The sequence below is a fragment of the Lissotriton helveticus genome, chromosome 5_1, assembly GCF_964261635.1.
Source record: "Lissotriton helveticus chromosome 5_1, aLisHel1.1, whole genome shotgun sequence".
NCBI lineage: Eukaryota > Metazoa > Chordata > Amphibia > Caudata > Salamandridae > Lissotriton > Lissotriton helveticus.
In genome coordinates, this window is record NC_136065.1 from 867,860,356 (window position 1) to 867,885,103 (window position 24,748).

The 24,748-nt window shown below is 45.4% G+C and overlaps 1 protein-coding gene across 1 annotated transcript in view; it reads right to left on the bottom strand.

Annotated features, from left to right (window-relative positions):
- CDHR1 (cadherin related family member 1) overlaps window positions 1-24,748 on the bottom strand; it is a 563,177-nt gene that overhangs the window by 264,737 nt on the left and 273,692 nt on the right. The window contains exons 7-11 of the mRNA XM_078641125.1: window positions 16,038-16,154; window positions 13,644-13,787; window positions 4,259-4,337; window positions 4,006-4,106; window positions 1,034-1,237 (exon numbers count right to left, since the gene is read on the bottom strand). Of these exons, the coding sequence (XP_078497251.1) occupies window positions 1,034-1,237; window positions 4,006-4,106; window positions 4,259-4,337; window positions 13,644-13,787; window positions 16,038-16,154 (645 nt within the window). The remainder of the gene's footprint in view (window positions 1-1,033; window positions 1,238-4,005; window positions 4,107-4,258; window positions 4,338-13,643; window positions 13,788-16,037; window positions 16,155-24,748) is intronic.

Consider the following 24,748-nt stretch of genomic DNA (forward strand, 5'->3'; position numbering starts at 1 on the left):
AAAATTGTAACTGTTCTTCCACAAGTGTCAATATATGATTGCCTGTGTGGCGATGTATGACATTTTCTGAAACGCGCTTTCTGGTTCTAACTCTGACTCCATGCTTAAATCTCCTTGTTCTGCCTGGAAGACGAGACACTCTTGCTTCCAATAGCATTCCCAAATTATGCCACGTTATCTTAACAAAAGAAATTAGCAAGTTCTTTCTATACTCTTGAAAGTTCACAACAATTAAACATAATATTAAAATAACAAATACATAACATACACCCTCCACAAAGGACGTCCTATCCAGAATAATGACTTTTTTTTTTTTAAATGATTTTATTAGTCAAGTAGCACATAGCAAGCAGCCCCCTGTAACCCAGAGGCAACTGCACAATCAGTACAAAAGGTTCATATTTGCCCTTGACTATATAGTTTAAGATGCATACATCACCCCCCTCCCCTATGTCCAACTCCCCCAACTCCCCCCTCCCCCCCAGGTCACACAGGTCCACTTCTTCAGAATCACAATTGTGCATAACAGACATATGCCACACGGCATCAACAGTCCACCCCACCACCCTCGCGGCACAGTTATTCATCATCGCATGTGTCCCCCCTAACCCAGCAAAACCTGCTCATCTGCCACAGGAGGGTCCAGCCACAACCCCCAGTGTTCTGCCCACCTATTCCAGATTTTATAGTGCTTGCGTGGGCACCCCCTTGCCACAAATATAGGCTTCTCCAGACCCATGCAAAAATCAAGACCATTCTTCCAACCTGCTACTGATGAGGCCCTCGTCGCCTTCCATGCCCGTGCTATATCACGTTTCGCCAGGGTGAGCCCTAATAATAAGAGGTGTCTCTTGTATCTATTTCCTCCCACTCCCTCCATCACATGCAGAAGGGCCAACTGCGGTGTGCGGACCAGCTGCCACCCCAAGACCTCCGAAAGACAGGTAAAGACCCCCCCCCCAAAAGCGCTCTAACGCAGTGCATAGCCAGACTGTGTGTAGAAAGGTGAGAATAATGACTTTTTAAAACAAACCTGATCTGAATCGTTGACAGTAATCTTCAAGCCCCGCAGAATCTCTCCCTCTGGGGGGTGCTCGTACATTGTCAGCTCAAACCGGTTCTGGAGCCCGTTCTCCCCGTAGAATGTAGGCGGGTGGTTGTTGAGGTCTACCACCCGGATTGTCACTACTGTGAAAGCATGGGCCACTACATCACCTCCAGGGGACAATTCCTCTACCTGGTGCGTTAGAAAACAAAGGACAAAGGAATGATCACTTTGTGTGACTTAAATTCCACCGTATTACCTGCCCTTTATTTGTTCATATTATGCATGTCTTAATGATGAAATCTTACTGTTCTATCTTCAATAGCTGGTTATTGGTTTGGGAAATAAGGAACGTATGTTTTCAGAGGAGCCTATAAATACTGTGGAGAACCTTTAAGTTTGAGTTTAAGAATGTTAATAGCACATTTTTTTAAATTCAAATAGTTTATTAGTTTTTTTATAAACAAATACAATAGCATTTCTGTCACGGGGATAGCCAAACGTAATATGTATGCGATCGTTACAGGTATTTAAGGTAATATATATGTGGTTGATAGCACCTTTTTGATGCAGGCTGCCTAGTTACCGCATTTACAACAAGTCGGGTCCAGTCCCTCAAAATCTTTTTTATTAAATAAGATAACAGATTGCAATTGAACAGAACTTCTGACCACCGTAAGAGATAAAATAGGTTAGATACACAGGTAAAGTCAAACAGTAGAGGCTCCTTTCTTTAATAGATTTTAAAAAGGAAAACAAAAGTATTGATGCCAAATATATCGGTTGAAAACATTAGAATTTCCTGTTCATTCAGTTGCTATGGAGGAGGAATATTCCCTAAAATAGTGTTTTTGTAGAAGAAGCAAGAATACCTACATTTTCAAAGTACTTTCGACATGAGCAATTGGCTAAATATACTAAATTTTAGACTTTACTTTCTAGAAGGATTTACTGAGAAACATATTTCAATATTAAGACCTGTCAGCGAAGTTTCTTCATAACAGATTAAGGATGAGACATCAAAAATCCTTTTAAGAGTCAGACAAACTGTGCATTTGTCAAGCACTTTTGGTTAAGTAAATGACCATACTAAGTATGACGTAAAATACATTAGTTCCTCACACGCATCATTAAAGTGTCTGAGTTAAACATAATAAAAATTACATTAATATTATCAGTGGCTAAACAGTATTAATGGCGCAACACGATCAATTTTACAATTGTATCAATGAGCCATTAGCTGATTGTGGTTCTTGTCTCACTATCATCACTATGCCGGTTTCATTAGAAGTCACCATTCCTACTGACACAGTATTAGTAATGCCACATTATTACCAGTGTTTCAGTAACAATAGGTGATCATATTTATTAATGTGTTATGATTATTCGTCATTCAGCAGCACACAGGGCATGGGAACTGATTGGGAAGAATCCATCGACGCATACAGAAAGAAGATTTCCTCCCCGAAAAGGTTGGTAGGGCTGGGATGGTCTCAGCCCAATCTCAAGCAGACTCCTTCCCTGAACAGGTTGACAGGGCTGTGATGGTCACAGCCCACACACAAACAGAGTTCCCTCCTGAAAGGTTGGTAGGGCTGTGATGGTCACAGCCCAAACTCAAACAGATTTTTGTGTTGTGAAGCCTGAAACTATGGATCACTCCACACAGACAGGGAATATTGGGGAGGAAGAAAAGTCTCCCTTCCACCAGACATTAGGTGAGAGTCAGCCTCCTCAGGGAACTGACCCTACCTCTTGTGAAGAAACTGCCCCAGAGGTAGTCAGGCCTAGCCTGACAGAGCCCCTGATGTCAGTGGACCCTTCCAAGGTAGGACCCAGTCTGTAGCAGGTACCCTGCCCCTCTCTACCTTGCCTCAGTCAGCCCAGGGCTGTAGAGGTCAGGGAGGCCAGTGGACCCCAAAGGGCCCCCTGTCCACAGGAACCCCCCCATCAGCAGATTAGGGGCACCAAAGCTAGCAGCCCTAGCAAGGTGAAAATTCCAAAAACTCCTGAGGGACCTCCGTTACTCTTAGTTAGGAGCCTCCCCCAGATGGACTCTATTGGGCACAGCCAAACCTGTTGGGGATGACATCCACAAATGGATAACTGCTTTCGAGAGGGCCTGCAAAGTACAGCAGGTACCCCCAAATCAGTGGGCAGCAATCTTGTGGCTCGCCTTTTCAGAAAAAGGCAGAGACAAGCTCCTCACAGTTAATGATGAGGATGCTAACAACTACACAGCCCTGAAGAGTGCTCTGATTGATGGGTTTCACTAAACAACACAGGTTGTTGTTCAGGGATACTCAGAAGACACAGACTCGGGACTGGACTGATTTTGTAGATTGTGCTACTAAGGCTCTGGAGGGCTGTATATTGGGCAGCAAGGTACATGACTATAAAGGATTGTATAATTTGTAAAGGAGATACTTTCTATTAACAACTGTCCACCTCGTCTCTCTGGCTACATATGATTCGTCCTCACTTGAATTAGAGGGTAAGAAACACATGTGAGCTAAAAGGGATTCTAGAAGAATGACATGTTCTAGTGCTTGAAATCAGTAGGCATGGCGCTTGCATTAAGATGCAATTTAGATCAGACATCATGATTAATGACCTAGTACGTCTACCTTTTTAGATGTAAAGCTCATAAGATTGTGATAATATTTACAAAGACGTGGATGAAACACAATATTAGAGCAGCAAAACTAGTGGAGAAAGCTAAGAATAACCTGCATTATTAGAGTTCTCAATGGAATGGGTCTGAAGCTAATCTTCCATTGGGGATAGTTTTCCTAATCTTCTGATGTCATTCTTGTTGTTGTCTTGGTATAAGTTGTAGTGCACAGTACAGTATTACTATTATTATCATCACTACTACTTCTACAAGTACTACTACTGCTAATATTAATAATCATAATACCAGTAATAAGAGTTGCAGTTTTTTACAAACAGTACTGTACCTGAATTTTCAGTTCATACATCTCTTTCTGGAGCTGATTTGGACTTTTCGTGACTGAAACAGCTCCACTCACATTGTTGATTGCAAAAGATCCATCACTTCCTGTTGCAAAGCAGAGATATTTCATTTATCTGGCACACACAGTCTCTTGAATGATAGCGAAAGTTAAAGATGAAGATATATGTTTTCCCAAATATCACCATCTATACGTTTCCAGTACATGCAATAATACGAAAAGACGTCTCCATGCTCACCGTTTAGCAGTGTGTAGTGAACGGTGTTTGGGTTCCCTCGGTCTCCATCATACGCTGTCACTGTGAGGATTTCAGCCCCCTTGTGAAAAAGAGATGCGAATCAGTCGAACAAATCACATTTATCACGTTCAATGTTCACTCAAACGGGCATCTTTGTGCTGAGATTGATGGACACAGGGACCGGCTGCTAAATCTATTTTCCAACAATGCTTTCGTATAACATATTGGTGAGAACATGTTTTGGAGTAGTATTGGAGTCCTGTTTTTATTTTATATTATCACTTGTAGAACACGATCCGTGGCTGTGGTAATTGTAGACTTTGCCTTATTGATGAAAGAATCTGCTTTTCAGATGTGATACAGATCAACCCAGCTCAGATGGCATGAGAACGCTCCCAATAAAAACAATCACAGACATACAAGCAATGCCTCGACTGGGTAAAAGGTATATTGATCAAAAACATAAATTAGACGCAGACCTTCCAAGTGTGTAGCTCGCAGGTGTAATGAAAATAAAAGTTAAACAGAAGTTTAAAAAAATCATGATTTTCCAGAGTGTTCCTTGGCACCAAAGGTATCTTGGCAATGGAATAAAAAGTCTCTAAACTAATTATTTGATATATTGGTTCCTATTCAAAGTAGATAGGATGTGCTCAGATCGTGCGGGAGCTGCTTCTGTGTGCATCAAGTGCAGGGGCGTAGCTTCAGGGAGATGTTTGGAGTGTTACACCCCCCTCATAAATGTATTTTCTGATTAAAAGTTGGGTACAGGTGCTTTCAGTCGGGTATGGTGAGCTGTCTGTCAGATTTCAACTGGAATTTTAGCAGGCATATATTGACAAAAACACGCACTCTCTCATCTCTTTTGAAAGTACTAAATTTTAAAAATTATTTTACAAAATGGTGTGTTTTCTCTCACTTAGTACCCCCACCAATCCACGTTTGTCTCCCTTTTCACTGCTCCTTCAGCCCCTTTCATACGCATTGCTTGACCTATAATGCATTTTTACATTATATACCAGCGTGATTGTCGGGAAAATCTGGAGCTCACACACACACACCCAGTCTTACTGACCATGCTACGCGCCATATCTAGTGAACTGTTATATAGGAACTCTTTTATCCCTTTTCTAATGGTAGAAGCGGCTCCTCCACTGGGGCAGAGGAGCGTCGCCCCACTGCTTTCTCACAGTGCAAAAAGCAGAACATAAAATGGTAGTAAGTTTCCATTATTACCATTTTATGTTTGGTTGCAGGTGGGCTGGTGGGCGGGGCTGCTCTGCGAGCAGCCAGGGCTGGGGAAGAGGGGGGGACACTCCTGAGGGCGCAATGACTGTTTGGTCAACCCCCTGGGGGCACTCAAATCAGTCATGGGCACTACGATTTTCTCCATGCAAGCTGTAATGCAGCCTGTATGGAGAACATGGCCTCCCTGTAGGCCCCTGGCTGGGCAGCGTCCCCACCAATCACAACGCTCTTGCAGCATTGTGATTGGCTTAGGGAAGGTACCAGAGGGAGGCTGGCTGCATGATTCTTGTTTCTTCTGGAGGCAGGAGAGTAGGAGCAGGAGCCGAGAAGAAGTAGGACACGGCCGGCGGAAAGGTAAGTCTATTTTTTTTTCTATTAAATTAAACCCCCCCCCCCCACGCGAACTCCCACTCCCCATGCAACCACCGCACCTGTAAGACATGCCGGCCATGGCTGTCTAATGGCACTGTAAGAGTTTGTTGTTTGGAATACTGAGGGAATGACGTGCCCTACTGCTGGCGGAGTAGCACAGACGGATTGGTGCTGACTGGTTTTTACACCATACATTTAGGGATTTCTAGAGTAAGTACTTTCAGTTTTTTACCTCAGATATTTATTTCCCATGTTAGGTATGTTTTAGAGTTCTGGTAAAGCTTTTTGCCTGATGTGTGCATCTCTAAGAATGCTTCTCTTTCCAGTGGGTGTCAGTTTAGAGATTTTAGAAATGGAAAGGTATGGGACAGTTCTGTTTTGCTCAGATATTAGTAATCAGGACGCCTCCTTCCAGGAACCAAAAGCTTGATTTGGCCTGTGATTAATGCAATTTCATAGTCTAGTCTGGCTAGAAGTGGAGACCTTAACAGCATTGAGTTGGGGGTATTGAGGTTGAAAAAGATACACCTTGTTTACACTCACTAGCTTTTACCAAGAGGGTTTGTGCCAATGATCATTACATTGTCAGCTGGCTTCTGATATTAAGTGTGAAGAGTAGTAATCATTAATAAGATGTTAGCCTTGTTTTTAATAGGCTGAAGAAATGTTCAGCTATTGCAAGTTAAATGTATGCACTTTAGTATGTACATTTCAATAAAAACCGGTGCACAACTATGCCCTCTGTAAATGCTCACCTTCCTACTATACCTCCAAACTCCTTGTCCATTATTGTAGTATTTGACTAGCCCATCTTGGCAATAGATTTGCTTGGCTTGACTGTGAATCTCCTGGTCAAGACAGCTGTTCTGAAGGCGCTAGTTGAAGCAGGAGAGCACGTTATAATACCCCCCCCCCCAAGAATATATTTAAAATTAAAATAAAACATAGGTCCCTGACCTGAAATACATGTAAAACTACTGATGTGAAAGACAGGCCTAAAGCCCATTTTATAAGTGGTCTTAAAATCCCAATTTTTTCCTCACCCCAATACTGTTGTTATGGGGCTCCTGGTCATTCTATGGGATTGAGAAATAATGAGGATTAGTAGCTTTTGATAAAAAACTTTGTGAGGATTGAGATTTCTGTGCCGTTTCAGGCATGTTCCTTCTGTGTTTTACATGGGGAATCAGCTGCTTTCAGAAAAGCCCACAAGTGAAAAATCAAAATTTCCCACTCTTGTACTAGACCCATAGGAGTTTATATGGCATGGCAATCAAGGCTCAAGTGTCCTTCCAAGATCAGAAAGGGGAGTAAATACCTCACCTTTGAAGGGGGTGCTGAAAAAGACGCTTCTACACCACGTAAAAATATATTACATAGTTTGCAAAAGAATAAGTACCCAAGGCCCTCGGTTTGGCTGAGAAGCCCAGGGTCAGCATCATTGGATGTCGGGAATGCGAATACCAAGGCTGTGTATTCTTCATTCCACTTCATGCCTTTTTCCTCCACCACCCGACTCCCTGACACTTTAGCTCACTGTTTCGGTGTTTTTTTCATCCCTGCTTTCTCCTTTATGACTGTTTTTCGTCTTTCTCTTTCCCCGTCTCTGCATTGCTCTGGGTCGAAGTCTAATGAGGAAAAAATAAGTGCTGGTCCCCACAAATGAGTGGTGGTGAACCTCACCTACAACCAGGTCTCAAATTGAGCATTGCTGCTTCTGCAAACTATAATGATAAGGTGCTTTAAAAGTATGTACATTGAAAGACTTTGAGCCTAATTTACAATCACACAGAAGGCTTTCTTTGAATCTTCTACCACAGTGGTGGAGGAAGGATTGCAACATTGCTACCACTGCATTGAGTATTATTTAATCTGAGCAGCTTCCGTCACTATGACAGGAGCTATGCTTTGGGGTCAGTTCTGTAGTAGCAGTAGCCCAATGGGAAACGCACCTTCAGTCCGCATCCGTGGACCCGCATGCTGTCACAACACTGTTGTTATAATGACCGCGTTGTGACAAAGCATACCATTACTCTGCAAGTTGTTACAACAACTTGCGGAGGGGGGAAGAGGCGTTGGATTTAAAATCCAACACCTTCCCTAAAGTCCGCACAGACTGGAGTTGGAATAGTAAATTTTACTATTTCAACATTCAGCACCCCACCTCTGCAAGTCGTTGTAATGACTTGCGGAGTAATGGTATGCGTTGTCACAACGCGGTCATTGTTACGGCCGCCTTGTGACAGCATGCGGAAAAAAGGTATGCGGAGTGAAGAGAGTTATTCAGCCCAATGTCCATTTTATCATGAGTAAAGGGCATCAAATATGTCCAGACTTTGATAACTTCTGTGATGGCTTGGAGAAGAATGCATATTTCTACCACTAAAACACTTTTGGGTTCCGTGAACGTATTTAGTAGTTGAATACTTATTTTTATGGTGTAGTATACAAATTTAGTCAGGTCAGTTCTCTGAGGTTGTCGGATCCCTAAGCAATTAGATAATCATCGTGACTAGTTTTGCCATTGTCCTTGAAACCACATGAGTCAGATTCTCTATGTACTCACTGAAATGCCAATTACCTACTCTTTAACTTTTGACTTTCAAGGGTTAAGAAGGTTGAACAATAAAAGGTGGGGTGGAAGACTATGGTCAGCCAGTGCATGTATCACTCTGAACAAACGTGGGCCCAAAATTGCTAAGATTTCGCATCAGGGATGTGTCAGAGTTGATTCACTCATATGGCGCAGACCTGACACAACATCCATTTTGACATTCACTAAGCCACGCACAGTTCATTTATGTGGCTCTGCGTGGCAGTAAATACAAAGTAAGGCCGTATGTTGCATCGGGTAGGCGTTACATAGGTGAAGCATGGGCCTTCCCATGCATCCACCCATGTATTTTGATGCAAAGGCAGATTTACAAAGACATGACACCTAGGTTTGCTCCAAAATGATGCACTTACCCGACAGAGGTGTAATGAGGAGAAATATCTTATTTTTTTCTAGTTACTCTTCAGCATGCATTGAAAGAGGAATATGCCTATAAGTATTGTTTTTGTGCCTATCTGTAATGCAGGCACCCGTGCACCTAGGCTCAAAAATGCCTACGTTAGCGCTAGATAGCCACAAGTGCGACAGCGCATAGAGGGAGCTGAATATTGCCTTATCTTGGTGAATATGGCACTTTTCACAGCTCTCTCCCATCCATGCAACACAGTGCAGCAAATTGCATTGATGATCTTGGCTGCGTGAACTGTTAGTAAATACGCCCCTTAATACTCAAGCAGTGGTATTCTTTTGTTACAGAAATTAGTTTATTTACATTATGGAAATATGCCTTGTTACTTAGGGAGCATTATGGCACATTACCGATTCTGATAACTAGCACAGTAACTCACCACTTTATTATCTGTCTTTCAGGCCTATTTGTTCTGATGCATGGATACAGTTGTTATGAAGCCTACATGCTATAACCAATGTGAACCGTCGAGTTCAGTGCATAAATGGTGCTGGTGGTTGCCGGTGCTGGCCACCAACACTCATTGTTTGTGACCTTGGCAAAAGGCATTCACTGAGAGCAACAGAGGGAACAACACATAAAGCAAAGGACAGAGAAAGGTAAAGACTGAAAAACCGTCACAGAGGGAGGAAACATGAACCTGTAAGAAAAAGAGCAGGGAGTGTCCAGTCGGTTGCCTTAGGAGCTATGAGGTGGATTTTAGGCTATGCAGCCTTGGAATTTGGCCCACCGAAATGTTATTGCACCTGTTGCAGGCTTCTGAACAGATCTTTGGGCTCCAGAACTCATTCTGTTACAAACTAAGCACTCGATAGGTTGATTAAGGTACTGTCACAGTACTATATTTTAATATGGCAGATGGAGCACACAGCTCTTTGTTGTGCTGTGGCATTAACAGGCCTTGCTGCCTAGGCCCTTTGCCTGCTGACCATGGACTCACTTCCCCTTTCCTACCACATTTGGTGGAATCAGCAGCTGTAGTTCTCATGCATGAACAAGGTAAACGCAATGAAAGGAACAGGGGCCTGCATGCCATTGGTATCAGGGGGAAAAGATATGTGTATGCTGGCAAAGTATACTGATTCTCACTTCATGTGTCAATGTCATTTGGAGATGGGGGCACAGGTGCCATCAGTGGCACGTGATACCTTACCCTGAGGATGCAGTCACTTGCTAAAGTTCACATGGGTAACAATGAATGCAGAGGCACAAGTGCCCTCACACTAGGGATGCAATCAATGGCAGACCCTCCACAGGCAGCAAAGGGAAAGGGAGAACAAGGGTCCCAATGCTGGAGTTGTGCTTGCTATTGATTATTGAAACAGTCTGGGAACCAGTCCAGGGCCTTCAGACCTCTGCATCCAAACTCACCACAGCTGTGCGCCGGTCATTAGACTTATCCTTTACATACCAGGCAGCCTATTTCCCACTCTTCTCAGGATTGAAGCAGCACAGTATGTTCCTCCATCCCGAGCTATATTCCCTACACCTCCATGGAATTAGCCAAGTTGCTACCTCAGGTTCCAGCCTTTTCAAACTGCTATACAGAGTTCTTCCACATAAAAGGTATACATTGGATAAGCCAAAGTGTTTAGCTTATATGCTATACAATGGAAATTGGGATCCAACCAACTGGTTACTCTAATTTGAAGTTGGTCTCACACCTTTGAGGGGAGCCAATCAGCTAAAAGTACATTTCCTTCAGATGTGCCAATGCATTATGGCAATCAGTCAGCATAAGAGCTGTCACTTTCTGGCCATGGAAAGAAGACCTGGTGACCTTTGAGCAATCAGATGCATTTGCTAGGCTCAGGTTTCATCAACAGGATAGAACACAGTAAGCAGCAGATGGGCAGGCAATCTCTCTCTTCATCCAAGCTGCACAGCTTTGCCCATGTAATTGCACAAAGTTTCTTTAAGGGTTGCTCCTCACAAGCCATAGCCAGACCTGGCGTTTACCAGAAGGAATCAACACAAAGGGATCTACCACCACTTTCTTGAGAGGATATGATTTCTATCATGACATGTTCACTTAACTTTACAGTTGTTTCTGCAGAGGGAGAATACAAAAGTAGGGCAGGGGAATAGGCAGGGATATTAGAAGACAGGAGCTCTGACCAACACTAAGTCTTATGGAGCACACTACGACCAAACTTAGGGCTAAATACATAAAGGGGCAACCAGAACCAAGGGTATACCAGTTCTCATGTGCTCAAGCACTTGTTGCAACTGCAGCTGGGAATCAAGGGTGCAATCAAGCAAAGAAAGAGCCAATAGGCACTCTCTTTACTAGGTTGCAGGCAAAAAGACTTCCACCTCAAGGCAATTTATCATTTTCCACCAACATTTAGTTGTATAAACAAAGGGAGAGGGACAGAGGGCTTTCAGAGGTCCAGCATACGTGCCCCCGGCAAGACAAGTGTACTCAATGGAGTATGCAGTAGTTCCAGGTAGAATGAGGCAGTGCTAGGAGGAGGATAGGATGGTTGGTGCCCTGATCCTATGTTGCAGACAGGTGTCTACCAATTTGGGAAATAGGGCCGTCACTCACCCTGGATGGGTGTCATGCTTCATAATAGGGCATGCTCCTCGTCAGGCCAGCGCTGCATTGCCTGATGGGCACCCTATGAGGGGATCTTTATCGGAGATATTTGATCCCAAGCTGTTTGGTGCAGTGCGGGTAAGGGGCCTTGAAGTGTAGATGTGTATGCACAAATGTGCAGTGAAGGTGTGGGGGGGGGGTTTGAATTAAAAAAGAGTGGTTACCAGTGGTGCTCCAGAGAAACAGTTTTAATCAGATGAGCCCACTGGTCCCAGTTAAAACCAGATAGTGGGTGCCTCTTCAGGAATAATGTCCAATAGTGGCTATGGATTTTAGGTCAACATGATTCTTGCCTGGTGTGTCTGAATGATCACATGGCAATTCTTCAGGACCAATTCTATATGTTCTATCTACAGTGTGGTTAGAGGTACCTTGATTTATGTAGGACAACCCACTGAGGGCGAATTACTTTCTCCTGCGAATCAATGGCTGAGGGAAAGCGCTAAATTTTAGTGTCATTTCAGCGGTTGCTGAGACGGCCAGGACCAACCCCATCCTCCATCAAGTCGGTCATGGGTGCTATACTAATATATTGTGGTTGAAATATCAGAGTGCAAACATATTGCATCCACAAAAGTCAACTACCATGTATCAGCATGGTAAGATGAGAGGCAGGTAAGAAAAGTAATCAGTACCTACATATTTATTCTGACCTTGACCATATTGTGGTAGTCAATCTTGTGCATGCAATATTTTTGCATGCCCATATTTCAACTATGATATAACATACAGGTGTGTCATGGTCTGGTCATGGTGACAGTAATTACCTGCCCCCTAACAGAGTCTTACACTATGTTGGAGAACAATGAATGGCATCTTGTAGAAGATCTGTCCCAGTATGTGAGTTCCGTATAATAGGAAACCCACCAGGCCAGTATGAATAATAAATAAGGCCAGGATCCACATGGACCCTGCACCAGACGCACTGTATCATACAAATATATTACATTACATTCCAGTGGCCTATCAAATTTGTTGTTTAAAAAACTTTCAAAATAAAATATATTCATATGTTCTATGTCTTAATCTTGGTCTGCCCATCACAGTGGGATTTGTGCCCTATTATAATGATGCAGTAGCAGACAAGCCTGATTGTAATGCAGTATCTCACTTCACTACCCTAATGTGTCCTGCTCCTCAGTAGGGTTGACTCAAGTAGTAGATATTCATGGAGTATTGACAGTATAGCTTTGCATAAATGCTGTTATAACAGTGATTAGGGCTCTTAAAGTGAAATTAGAACATTGGAATGTTGAGCGCTAAACTGAATACAATTCTATTGGTTGGTAGAAGCCCAGAGCATCAACATTCCGATGGTTGTTCACAGCTGTTGCTGTGAACAAAGCCCTAACAAAGCCAGAGGGGATTTCAACCCTATTGGGCTCCATGAGGCCTTTGTTTTACAAATTTGAACATTCTGCTCTCTAGTGGTGGAATATTCGAATAGCCTTACTGCCCTACTTAGCGGGCTCTACCGGCCATTAAAGGCCCGCTCCCTTGTTAAAGGTAGAGCCAGATATGGCTATATCTAAGGCAACATTCAATGGCACATGGTTTGAGTGCTTTCCTGTTAGCATTGCATAAACACCATTACTGGAATGATGCTCTGTGGGAATTTCTAAACTAGAGGGTTACTTACATCATGTGGTAAAACCAGTCCAATACAAGGTTGAATAACCTTAAAAATTCAGCAATTTCTGGCACCAAATCCCCCCTCACTTTCACAAATATGAGGTAGATAATCATCTGCATTTATCATTGTCACACTTTTCATTCATAAATGCCTCACCATATCACTCTATAAAGAAGTAATGACATGTTCAAGGTTTTGTCCTGGTTTCAAGAATGTCGTCAAACATTCCAAATGAGGGATACATATTGTTAATAATTTGCACAGTTACAGGAAAAATAGAGACTTAAAACCATCTTCAGACCGGAATTCTTCTTTTAAAGCAGGTCTTACATTAAATACCTATGAAGTGTACCGATAATTGTGCACAGGGCACCTGGCAATCCAAAATTGCTACTCCACATGCCAAGCTAGCAGTGCACACTGCTCAAACAAAATTTTGGGGGGATAAAATACAAAGGCAGTGCGGGACAATGTGCATCTACATAAAGATAAGCCTCAGCAACTCACCGCCACCGTGTCCTCATAGACGTAGCCATAGTAAGGAGTGCCTACAAAAACAGGCGGCGTATCCTGAACATCTTCAACATTCACTGTGACCGTGGTTGTGGCTGATAACACCTGGTACTTCCCTCTCAGCTTTCCGCCACCATCCTGGAGTACAGACATATTAAAGAAAGTATTATAATTGACTCAGTGGAAACATTCAATGAGAATGCAATGAGCCCTCAACTCATTTAGCTAGAAGGGATAAGTTGCGTTCAAGCACCTTCAAGCAGATCTCATAGAATGGACGAATGCTTGATATTGACTTTGGCTTTCCCCACAACTGAAATTGATATGATGGTTTGATTTGACAATATTTAATAAATCTCTTGTTCCACTCCTTGACAAGATAATGAATCCAGTGCTCTTTCTGGGATCTACCAGAGGGTTAGCATATGTTACCATCAGCAATAATTGACACGTGTTTGATTATATCTTGAAGCTCTATCTTTTGAAGATCCTATGCCAGGTGGGCATTGTATCTTCAACCACACTATTCATTTTATTTATCAGAAATACCTCACAACAATCGAGGCCAATATATCTGAGAGTTTAATAGAACAAGTGCAGAGTTCAATGTGCCATGTATCACCATTATTGAATATGGAGAAGGGTCAGTTCTCAGGAGAAGATCCTCATGATCCTCCCCTCTTTCAACAACGGTCATAAATATCATATTACTTTCTGATCATTGGCATCTATGGTGAAAGGCATACTGCTTTCTCAAAGGTACCGGTTACAAAGAAAGTTATTTAACCAAAACCAGGAGCCAAGAGGTTAAATCAGTACAATGAGATAAAATTACATTGAATAGGCCTTGCGAGTATTGGCAGATAGGTTTTCCTGTATGAAAACATTGTAACACCTAACCTGTGATGCGTTTTCTCACATTAGTTAAGCTTTACTAATATAATAACAAGGAATGTACGGCCACATGCATCATTGTAGGATTTTGCGATTCCTAAATTGCAAAAATTAAGGAATCGCAATTTAGGAATTGCAAAATCCTATGCATCAAGAAGTTTAAAAAGTTTTAGCGATTCCTTAATTTTCTGTATTTTTGATTCCTTAATTGCGAATCGCAATTAAGGAATCGCATTACATTGATTCCTATGGGCCTAGAGGCCCATAGGAATCAATGGCAAGGCATTCTCATCTTGCGAATTCGCAATTAAGGAATCGCAAAATGAGAATGCAATTTCAAGGGTGCAGTGGGGGTTCCAAAGGACCCCCCCTGCACCCCTGAAATGTCACGTACGTACATTTTACTCACACACATGTCCCAAGGGCATGTGTGTGTGTAAAATAGAAGTTTAAAAAATGCACTTTTGTACATTTTTAAAACTTCTTGCAAATTACCATGAAGGTTGACTTCATGGTAATTTTCCCCTTCCTAATTGCGAATTCGCAATTTAAAAATAATCATGCATAGCATTTAAGAAATTGCAAAATTTGCAATTTCTTAAATTGCGAAAAATGGAAAAAAATGATGCATCCCAAAAATGGTTTTTGCATTCGCAAACGGCCGATTTTTGCGATTCGCACCATTTGCGAATGCAAAAACCAATGATGCATGTGCCCGTCTGTTGCAATGTCCCAATAAATGGGAAATATTTGTTTTGTATGCAGATATTCTTAATAACATTTTAGTTGGTACATTTACTTTTACTTTGACTATGACATAGCGCTGCAAAGCAAAACTATGGCAATATGGATCTCTACAAATCTCAATAACAAAACATTACATAACATAACATAAAATATACAAGTTCCATGACATTTTAAGACTGTAAAATAACACTGATGTCCCTGGAATTGACACATCAAAAACAGATATCTAAGCTCTTTAATGATCTCCAAGAAAGAATGGGAGCAGACTAGAAGAGATTCCGCTCTAACCACTGTGGCTGGGCAGACCAATGAAACTTTAACAAAAATCACCATCACTAAATTCAACACATCCATACATTTGTTTGCCCAATGGACAAGTTAGGGATTACTAAGGCTGTTGCTCTCTGCCACCTTAGTAAGGAAATATGCATACATGCCACTCGGCCCTCTTTACGAGTCAGGGGGAGTGATATCCCTCCTGCATTTAATGTTATGGAAGTACGGGCTCAGAGACTTCTCAGGAAAGGCTGGAAACCTTCAGCAGAAGAGACCCATGACCCCATGTTCCAGGGTGAGGGTGTTCCCTATCATTGGGCCTCCTACTTGTAATACCTGGATTCAATGGTGGAGATAATGGCTGGGATCTTCCCCAAGCTGTATTGAGGCCCTGGTGTAGCTGGATGGTATATACTCTGGGGGGAGAATACGATAAGTTGCTTGCTATGCACACCACCAATTTATACATACCTTTGCCAGCACAGTGATAAAATGCGTTCGTGATTTCTCATAGTCCAGGGTGATCCCAGCTCGGAGCCGCAGCACACCACTGAGCCTGTCAATGGTGAATTTACTGGCACGTGTGTTCTGTGAAAACAAAAGTGTGAAATGTTTAGACTAGAATTGTTTGAGGCTCAAGTTCTAGAGATGAGAAAAAATCCCCGAGAATGAGTTACCATGTCACATTGGCCCTCTACGTCTCACATGTTGAAGTGATCAACTCATTTAAAGTAGAATTGAGGCAAAACAATCACATCTTTTTTAGTTGAAATATTGTTTTATATACTGCACCTTTAATAGTCCTGCACGTTGATGTTATTTCATCAGAATGCCAAAGGTAGCGTAAGTGACGTCACCCAACTATTGACTTGTAATTACATCTCACGTTTAGCCCCTGGGTCTACTCTTAGTCCATCAGTAGCCTCCAGGGGCATATTTACAAGCCCCTATGGCCACCACAATGTCACTTTTCACCACGTTGTGGTGGCATTAGGGGCTTTGCCTTATTTACAAGGCAGCGTTACGCCACTTAACATGGCTTAATGCTGCCTTGTAAATAAGGCACCCTTTCATGCTATGCGTAGCGTGAAAGGGGAGGGCAAAGGGTGTTGCGGTGGCAGTTCCACTCCAGCACCCATTGATTTTGACACTGCCCCATATTTACAAGGGTGGCGTAAATATGGGGCATCTTCAAAATTAAGACCAGGGATAACCTGGTCTTACCCTGGCGCAACAAGGAGAAATGTTTATTTTCTCTTCTTTGGTTTTGCAGTTTCCATGTGGGCTGAGTTGTGAAGCACACATGAAAACAGCAAAACGCCATTGATTGTTTAAGTGCAGGAAGGTGTCATGAACAATCATTTAAAAAAATGACATTTTGCAACTTCTATCCGTGCTGCTTAATAAAGCACACATAGAAGTTATTAAAACGCAATTTAAAGATTGTTTATGTGCAGGAAGGGACACATTCCTGAACATAAACAATCTTTCCCTGCAATGCAGACACCATTGCACCATGGTGCAAGGGTACCTGCATTGGCGCTAGGTAGCTAAATTTATAGCCAGTACGGGGGGTAACACAGGGCTGCACCATATTGTTGTAAATATGGTGCAGCCCTGTGTTTCAGAAGTGGTAGAGGACAGCATTAAGCCAAGGACGCTAACGCCACGCTCTGCCACTTCTATTGTAAATATGCCCTCTTCGTTTGTTAACTACGAGAGGCTGAGAAAAAGTAAGCAGGAAAAACTAAGAAAAAAAGCTGGGTAGCAATGACAATGCCATGGGTAGCAAACACCAAGCCAGGCTTAGCAGTTGGTATTATTGTCAACCTCTAAATTGAAGCTTGTATTTTTAAAACACTTCAGAATGATTCCTTGCCCAATGGCGATCATAGTACCCATTTGATACACTGTAACATATTGCATGCTAGTTAAGACCACCTCATTTGCCCTTTGGTTAAGGACAATCAAAAGTGGCTTACTCCTCATCTCTTCTACAAGTTTATTAATTATGCCCTCGACGCCAGGGCATACCCGTGGCCCCACCATCCTTGGTGATGCAGGGGTGTTTTCAGTCCTGAGGGAACTGTACCAGGGTCACATGCCTTTGTATGTCTGTTATGGGACAGCAAAAGTAGTATTTTGAGGTTCTCTCACAAGTGCCTTACAGTTTAGTCATTTGAAGACCTACAAAAACAGTCATTTGTCATGTAAAACCAGATGTGAAAGGTGCAGATGTCTAAGGAAGAGGTGTGGCGCCCCGGCCAGGGCGACTGACGCTGGAATCTGGGGATCACGGTTCGATCCCCGGCGCCGGTGGCAGGTTAGCCCAGCACCATGTGACTCTGGGCAATAACTTGCTTAATCTTCCCAACGGCCCCCAGCGCCTAGAGACCCTTGCAGGTGATTGTGCGCTTTACAAATGTGGATTTATTTATTATTAAACCCATAAAAATGACTAAGAGTTCAGTTTACTGATCTCTGCTAACTCATCTTCAAGGGATAAGCCTAGTCACAGCTCATGAATAAACCTCTGCTTGACGAAGGTCTGGTTAGGATTCTAGTTTGACCACTGGTCCCTTCTCATGCAGAGCCGGACTGGGAAATACAAATCAGCTCTGGCAAGAATAATCAGATCAGCTCAGCTCCTTTGTCTCCTCATGCTATCTGTCTATTTCCACCCATCCATCCATGCTGTCTCTGTCCTTTTCTCTCTCTTCTTCGTCTTTGATCATTTTCTCTCTACATTCCAGCTCCCTGTAGTTCTCTCTCTCTTGAATATTTCCTGTACCTACTTCCATTAACCTCCGGGGGCTGGGGAAAGTGGCAGAGGGATCAGGATCGGCCCTGGGCTCTTAAACACAGCCTCTAAGTTCTCCAGTTTGCTGGGGAAATGCCCTGTGCAATATCAGGATTGTCCGCCCCTTTTCTCATGGATGTAGGTCACAGTATTGAGGTAGAAATATCGACCTGCAGATGTTTTGTAACCAAAATATCAGGTACCAAAATATCATCTATGTAAGAAATGGGATTACTGTTAGAGGGGGGTGTAACCCTTCTCAAGCAGCAACCATAATACTTCTCATGGTGAAGTCACAAGCAAATCCCAAACAAACCTATGCTCAACCTTCCAGTAGCTTGCCACAGAGCAGTTAATCTTAACTCAGAGGCAGTGTGTAAAGTATTTGTGTGACATTTCAAACAGTAATACTGGAAAAACACACCACAAAAGGATCCCACATCAAATTTTGAAAAATAGAGTAATTTTAATAAATAAAATCAGACCAAAACAACAAAAAAACAATCAGTAGAAACAGCAATATTCAATTTTTAAGATTTCAATAAAAATTGCACCAAAAAGGACAAAGCGCCAACTGTGGATATCTGGTGGCACTTGTGCAGGAAAAAGTCAGAGGTTCAAGCCGACCGCGAGGGAGTGGTGGCAGGATACAAGAACCCAATTAGGTTATCTGAACAAAATACCTTAAATCCTGGTTTGCAGGAGTGTTCTGCGGGTCCAGGTCAAAAATGTGTGGCGCAGCTGAAGCAATGCATCGATTCTGAAATGCGGCGAGGCTGTGATGCGCGGTCCTGCATCAACGCAGAGGATTTAGTCAATGAGGACTTGCGATGCGAAGTACGGTTTCAAGGATGCATCATGCAGTCGGACTTATGGGTCAGTTCTGAAGAACTTTAAGGCTGCGATGCGGAGTCCAGCGCTGTTGTTGAGACTGCCGTTGACTGAGAATGAGTCGCACAGTGATGGTTCTGATGATGGGCTGCAATGCGATGTCGGTCTTCAACAGTTCTGATCCACACTGCAGCGGCAAAGCTTCAGCTCTGCTCAGGGTTTTGCCGTGCATCAGAGGACATGCTCAGTTCCACTGGATCCACAGATGTTGGCATAGTACATGGACCTCAGGTCTATGACTGGGGTAGCACCACTTGGCTGGGTAGACTCACAGATGGCGGAGTCAGGGTACTGGGGTCTAGTTTGTTGGAGCATTCTATATCTGAGGCTCAAGTCAGGATTCCAGCCAACTATCCCTTACAGTCACTTTTGGGTTCTGGGTACAACAGATGCAAGTCCAGTTTTTATTACCCAGGCAAGAGGGCAGCAGGCTGCAGCTCAGCACAAAAGGGCATCAGTACTTCAGAGCAGTAGTCCAACAGACTGGCAGTCCTTTCAGCAGCACAGCACACCTGCTTCCTGGCATAGTATCCCATGGTCAAGAAGTGTACTGAAGAGTTGGTGTCTGTGGTACAGCATTTATACACAGTTCTGCCTTTGAATTGGGGGAAGCTTCTATAGGTTTCCCTTTGAAGTCCCCAGGGATCCGGCCTTCCCTGTCCTGGCACCAGACTAACTGCATGGGGTATGCAGCTCTCTGTGTGGAAGCAGGATACAGCTCATTCAAGTGTAAGTAGGGCTGTGTCCAGATCCTCCCTCCCATCCTGCCAATGATGGCCCATCCAGGGACACCTAACTAAGCTCCCCATTGTGCTTGGCTGACTTGAAGGTATACACAAAGCTCAGCTGTCACCTACACCAAGACATGTGATCCATGAAGCAGGCTGCAAGCACCACAAGGCTAAGGCAGGTAAAGGCCAACTTTCTAAAAGTGTATGTAAAAAATGATGTCTCAACAGGTAATATTTAGAAGACTGTTAATAAAACATGCACAATTGTGGCAAAAAGGAAAGACAGGGAGACTTGAAAGGTTGTTAAAATAATGCATGGAGCGGTCTGTATTTAGAACAAACTTGGGCAAAAGGACAGTATCAGCACGATTTACATTAAATGTGAGCGTAACCCGAAAAAGAAAACGTGTGCACGTATGTGCTCGTGGGAAACAGGGTAAACGGTGCAAGAGGCAAGTGGAACAGTGGCAAGGGGAGTACAACAAACAGTAGTGACAATATTTACAAGAGGACTTTTCTGTTCAGGAGTAGTTTGTTACAAAAAAATAATGGAAGTTGACAATTTGGTGAACTGTGGAGGTGTGCCAAGAGTTGCGCTGGGAAGTCAACAACGTTTCGACCTTTAATAGCTTCAAGTCATCTTCAGGACCAGGTTACATTTTTGTCCTCACTGTACATGAGGGAATGAAAGAGTAAGGAGCATATCGGATGAGCCTAAGATCCAATTAATAGAAGGAGAGGGTAGGTACCTGATCAGAACGGGGTTCCAAAGTAGAGAACATTAATGTATCCAAGAATTAGGTGTGAAAATACCAGGGGTGAGGAGGAGGATGGGGCACCACCAGCCGGGGTGTACAAGAACAAATCTGAAGGAGAAGGGGGGAAAAGGTCAACGGTATCAGGGATCAAGCCAAAAGAGATATACAAAATTGAAAGACAACGGAGGTGAATGGACAGTGAAAAGCACAGCCACATCTGGCAGGGTGCCTAAATCAGTAGCACGGTGTAATATAGAACACACCCAGGATTAGGAGGTACGTGGAGCCTAGGCTTATTGTAGGCATTAAATGAGTCACTGTTTAGCCAGTGTCAGATGGGGGACGTCCGGGATGAGTGGGTTTGGAAGTCGAGGAACCGGCATTGTGTGAAAGACGTCCAGGGGCAGAGGACATAAATTCAATCAACATCTACACGGGGATCCATGGAGTGAAGTGTATGGAATCCAGGAGGAGACGAAACGCGGAGTCAGGCACTCACCTCAAATGTAGGTATATGAAGGGAGTAGAGGTCCAACTGGTTCCTCAGAGGACAGGCACACCTCGTTGGCGTCATTCTGAGTAGGTGAAGCAAATACAAGAGGCAACAAGGAAATAGCGGGCCGGGTCACTGGGGACGCATCATGACTTGTGGGACACCCCCGCGCCGCACGGCCACCAGCTGCTGCGTGTGCCCCTGCCCGCCCTCTGCCTCGCTACTGCCTCGTTTTGCCGGCTGCCGGCTGCCTCCGCAGCAGGGTTTGTTTTGTCAAGCATTTGTGCCTGTATTTCCATAACTTCGTGTATCTCCTTTATTTTTCCTTTTTCCCTTGTTTTGTCTAATAGTTGTGCCTGTTTAGTTTACTCCGTGTAACTTGTTATCTTTCCCCTTATATCCCTTGTTTTGTCGCAGATTTGTGCCTGTTTTGCTTATCCTCCTTTCACCCGTGTTTCTGGCTCTCCTTCCGTGTTGTCCGCCGCCCTCCGCCCTCCCTTCCCGCCACCGCCGCTTGTCCCCGCCCCTTTCTTCTCTTCTGTAACCCTCCCCGCTCCCGCCTCCCAGCTGCTCCGCCCACCCGCGCACTTGGCCTTAAATGGCGACCGTGCGACGCAGGTGAGTGTGACCCACTTGTGGGAAACCCCCGTGCCGCACGGCCACCAGCTGCTGCGTGTGCCCCTGCCCGCCCTATGCCTCGCTACTGCCTCGTTTTGCCGGCTGCCGGCTGCCTCCGCAGCAGGGTTTGTTTTGTCAAGCATTTGTGCCTGTATTTCCATAACTTCGTGTATCTCCTTTATTTTTCCTTTTTCCCTTGTTTTGTCTAATAGTTGTGCCTGTTTAGTTTACTCCGTGTAACTTGTTATCTTTCCCCTTATATCCCTTGTTTTGTCGCAGATTTGTGCCTGTTTTGCTTATCCTCCTTTCACCCGTGTTTCTGGCTCTCCTTCCGTGTTGTCCACCGCCCTCCGCCCTCCCTTCCCGCCACCGCCGCTTGTCCCCGCCCCTTTCTTCTCTTCTGTAACCCTCCCCGCTCCCGCCTCCCAGCTGCTCCGCCCACCCGCGCACTTGGCCTTAAATGGCGACCGTGCGACGCAGGTGAGTGTGACCCACTTGTGGGACACCCCCGCGCCGCACGGCCACCAGCTGCTGCGTGTGCCCCTGCCCGCCCTCTGCCTCGCTACTGCCTCGTTTTGCCGGCTGCCGGCTGCCTCCGCAGCAGGGTTTGTTTTGTCAAGCATTTGTGCCTGTATTTCCATAACTTCGTGTATCTCCTTTATTTTTCCTTTTTCCCTTGTTTTGTCTAATAGTTGTGCCTGTTTAGTTTACTCCGTGTAACTTGTTATTTTTCCCCTTATATCCCTTGTTTTGTCGCAGATTTGTGCCTGTTTTGTTTATCCTCCTTTCACCCGTGTTTCTGGCTCTCCTTCCGTGTTGTCCGCCGCCCTCCGCCCTCCCTTCCCGCCACCGCCGCTTGTCCCCGCCCCTTTCTTCTCTTCTGTAACCCTCCCCGCTCCCGCCTCCCAGCTGCTCCGCCCACCCGCGCACTTCGCCTTAAATGGCGACCGTGCGAACGCGCAGCGTTGACGCGCAGCGGGCGCGCCGATTGTGCGCCGAAGGCGCGCCAAAGGTAAGCCCGTCTGCGCCCGTCCGCGCCTGGACCGCGCCCAGGGCCAGGACCCCTGGACCTCGACGATCCCGACCGACCCGCAGGACGTACTCCGCCGCCACCCTCAGCGCACTCAACACCGGCCGACGCCCAGAGTGCCACCAAGCCACTCCACGACGCACCCACGGACCTTTCAGCTGCCACGCCTGCAAGTTCGCCTGCATCCGGACCTGCCTCACACCAGCACCGGCCAAGTCGAACACCAGCAGCACCCACCTCAAGTGCATCTTGCTCAACACCCGCTCCGTCCACAGACACGCCGTAGAACTCTGGAACCTCCTAGACGCCACAGCCCCTGACGTTGCCTTCCTCACAGAGACCTGGATGAACGCCTCTTCAGCTCCCGACATCGCCATCGCCATCCCAGAGGGCTACAAGATCGTCCGCAGGGACCGCAACGCCAACCAGATGGGAGGAGGCATCGCCATCATCCACAGGAACACCATCCGTCTCACGACCAGCACCGACAACACCCTGACCAGCGCCGAACACCTGCATTTCCAGATCCACACCAACCCGAACACCACCCTCAGAGGCACCCTGATCTACCGACCCCCTGGACCACGCACACATTTCAGCGAGGACATCGCCGACTTCGTCAGCCCGCATGCCCTCCCCTCCGCTGACTACATCCTCCTGGGAGACCTCAACTTCCATCTGGAAAACAACAACGACCGCAACTCCAGCACCCTGCTCGACAACCTCGCCAACCTGGGACTCAAGCAACTGGTGTCCACCCCCACCCACCGCGCCGGACACACACTCGACGCAGTCTTCTCCTCCAGCAAAGACGTCAGCTTCAGCCACGCCACTGAGCTTCAATGGACGGACCACAGCTGCGTCCACTTCACCTTCAAGAGAACGACGACCCACCACCACCAGCAACAGACCGCCCGCAGAAGCTGGAACAAGATCACAGCAGACCAGCTCGCCACGTCCCTGAGCCAGCACCCTCCTGCCAGCTCAGCAGACCCCAGCCAGGCCGCCGACAACCTCACGAAGTGGATCAGCATCTGCGCGGACGAGCTCGCCCCTCTGAGGACCCCGCCTAGCAGACCCGGCAGCAAGAAGGCCCCATGGTTCACCGACGAACTCAAGAGCTCCAAGAAGAACTGCCGAGCCCTCGAGAAAGTCTGGAAAAGGGAACCGACACCGGACAACAGGACCTCCTTCAAACTCGCCACCCGGAAACACCACCAGCTGATCCGCGCCGCCAAGAAAACAGCATTCAAGGACCGGCTGGACAACAACGCACACAACTGCAAGGAACTCTTCAACATCGTGAAAGAGCTTTCCAACCCCAGCGCAGGAAACAACGACATCACCCCATCGCAAGACCTCTGCAACTCCCTCGCTTCATACTTCCACAACAAGATCGCGGACATACACAACAGCTTCAACAACCAACCAACGCACACCATGACCGAACAACCACCCCCCACCACCACCCTCCACGCCTGGACCCCGATCAGCACCGAAGACACCATCCGCACGATGAACTCCATCCACTCCGGATCACCAACCGACCCCTGCCCTCACCACGTCTTCAACAAGGCCGACGCTGTCATCGCACCCCACCTGCGAGACATCATCAACACATCCTTCGACACCGCCACCTTCCCTGAGAGCTGGAAGCACGCCGAACTCAGCGCTCTACTCAAGAAACCAACAGCGGACCCCACCGACCTCAAGAATTACCGCCCCATCTCGCTCCTCCCGTTTCCAGCCAAAGTCATTGAGAAGAACGTCAACAAGCAGATGGCCGCCTTCCTCGAGACGAACGGATCCCTCGACCCCTCACAGTCCGGCTTCCGAGCCAATCACAGCACCGAGACCGCCC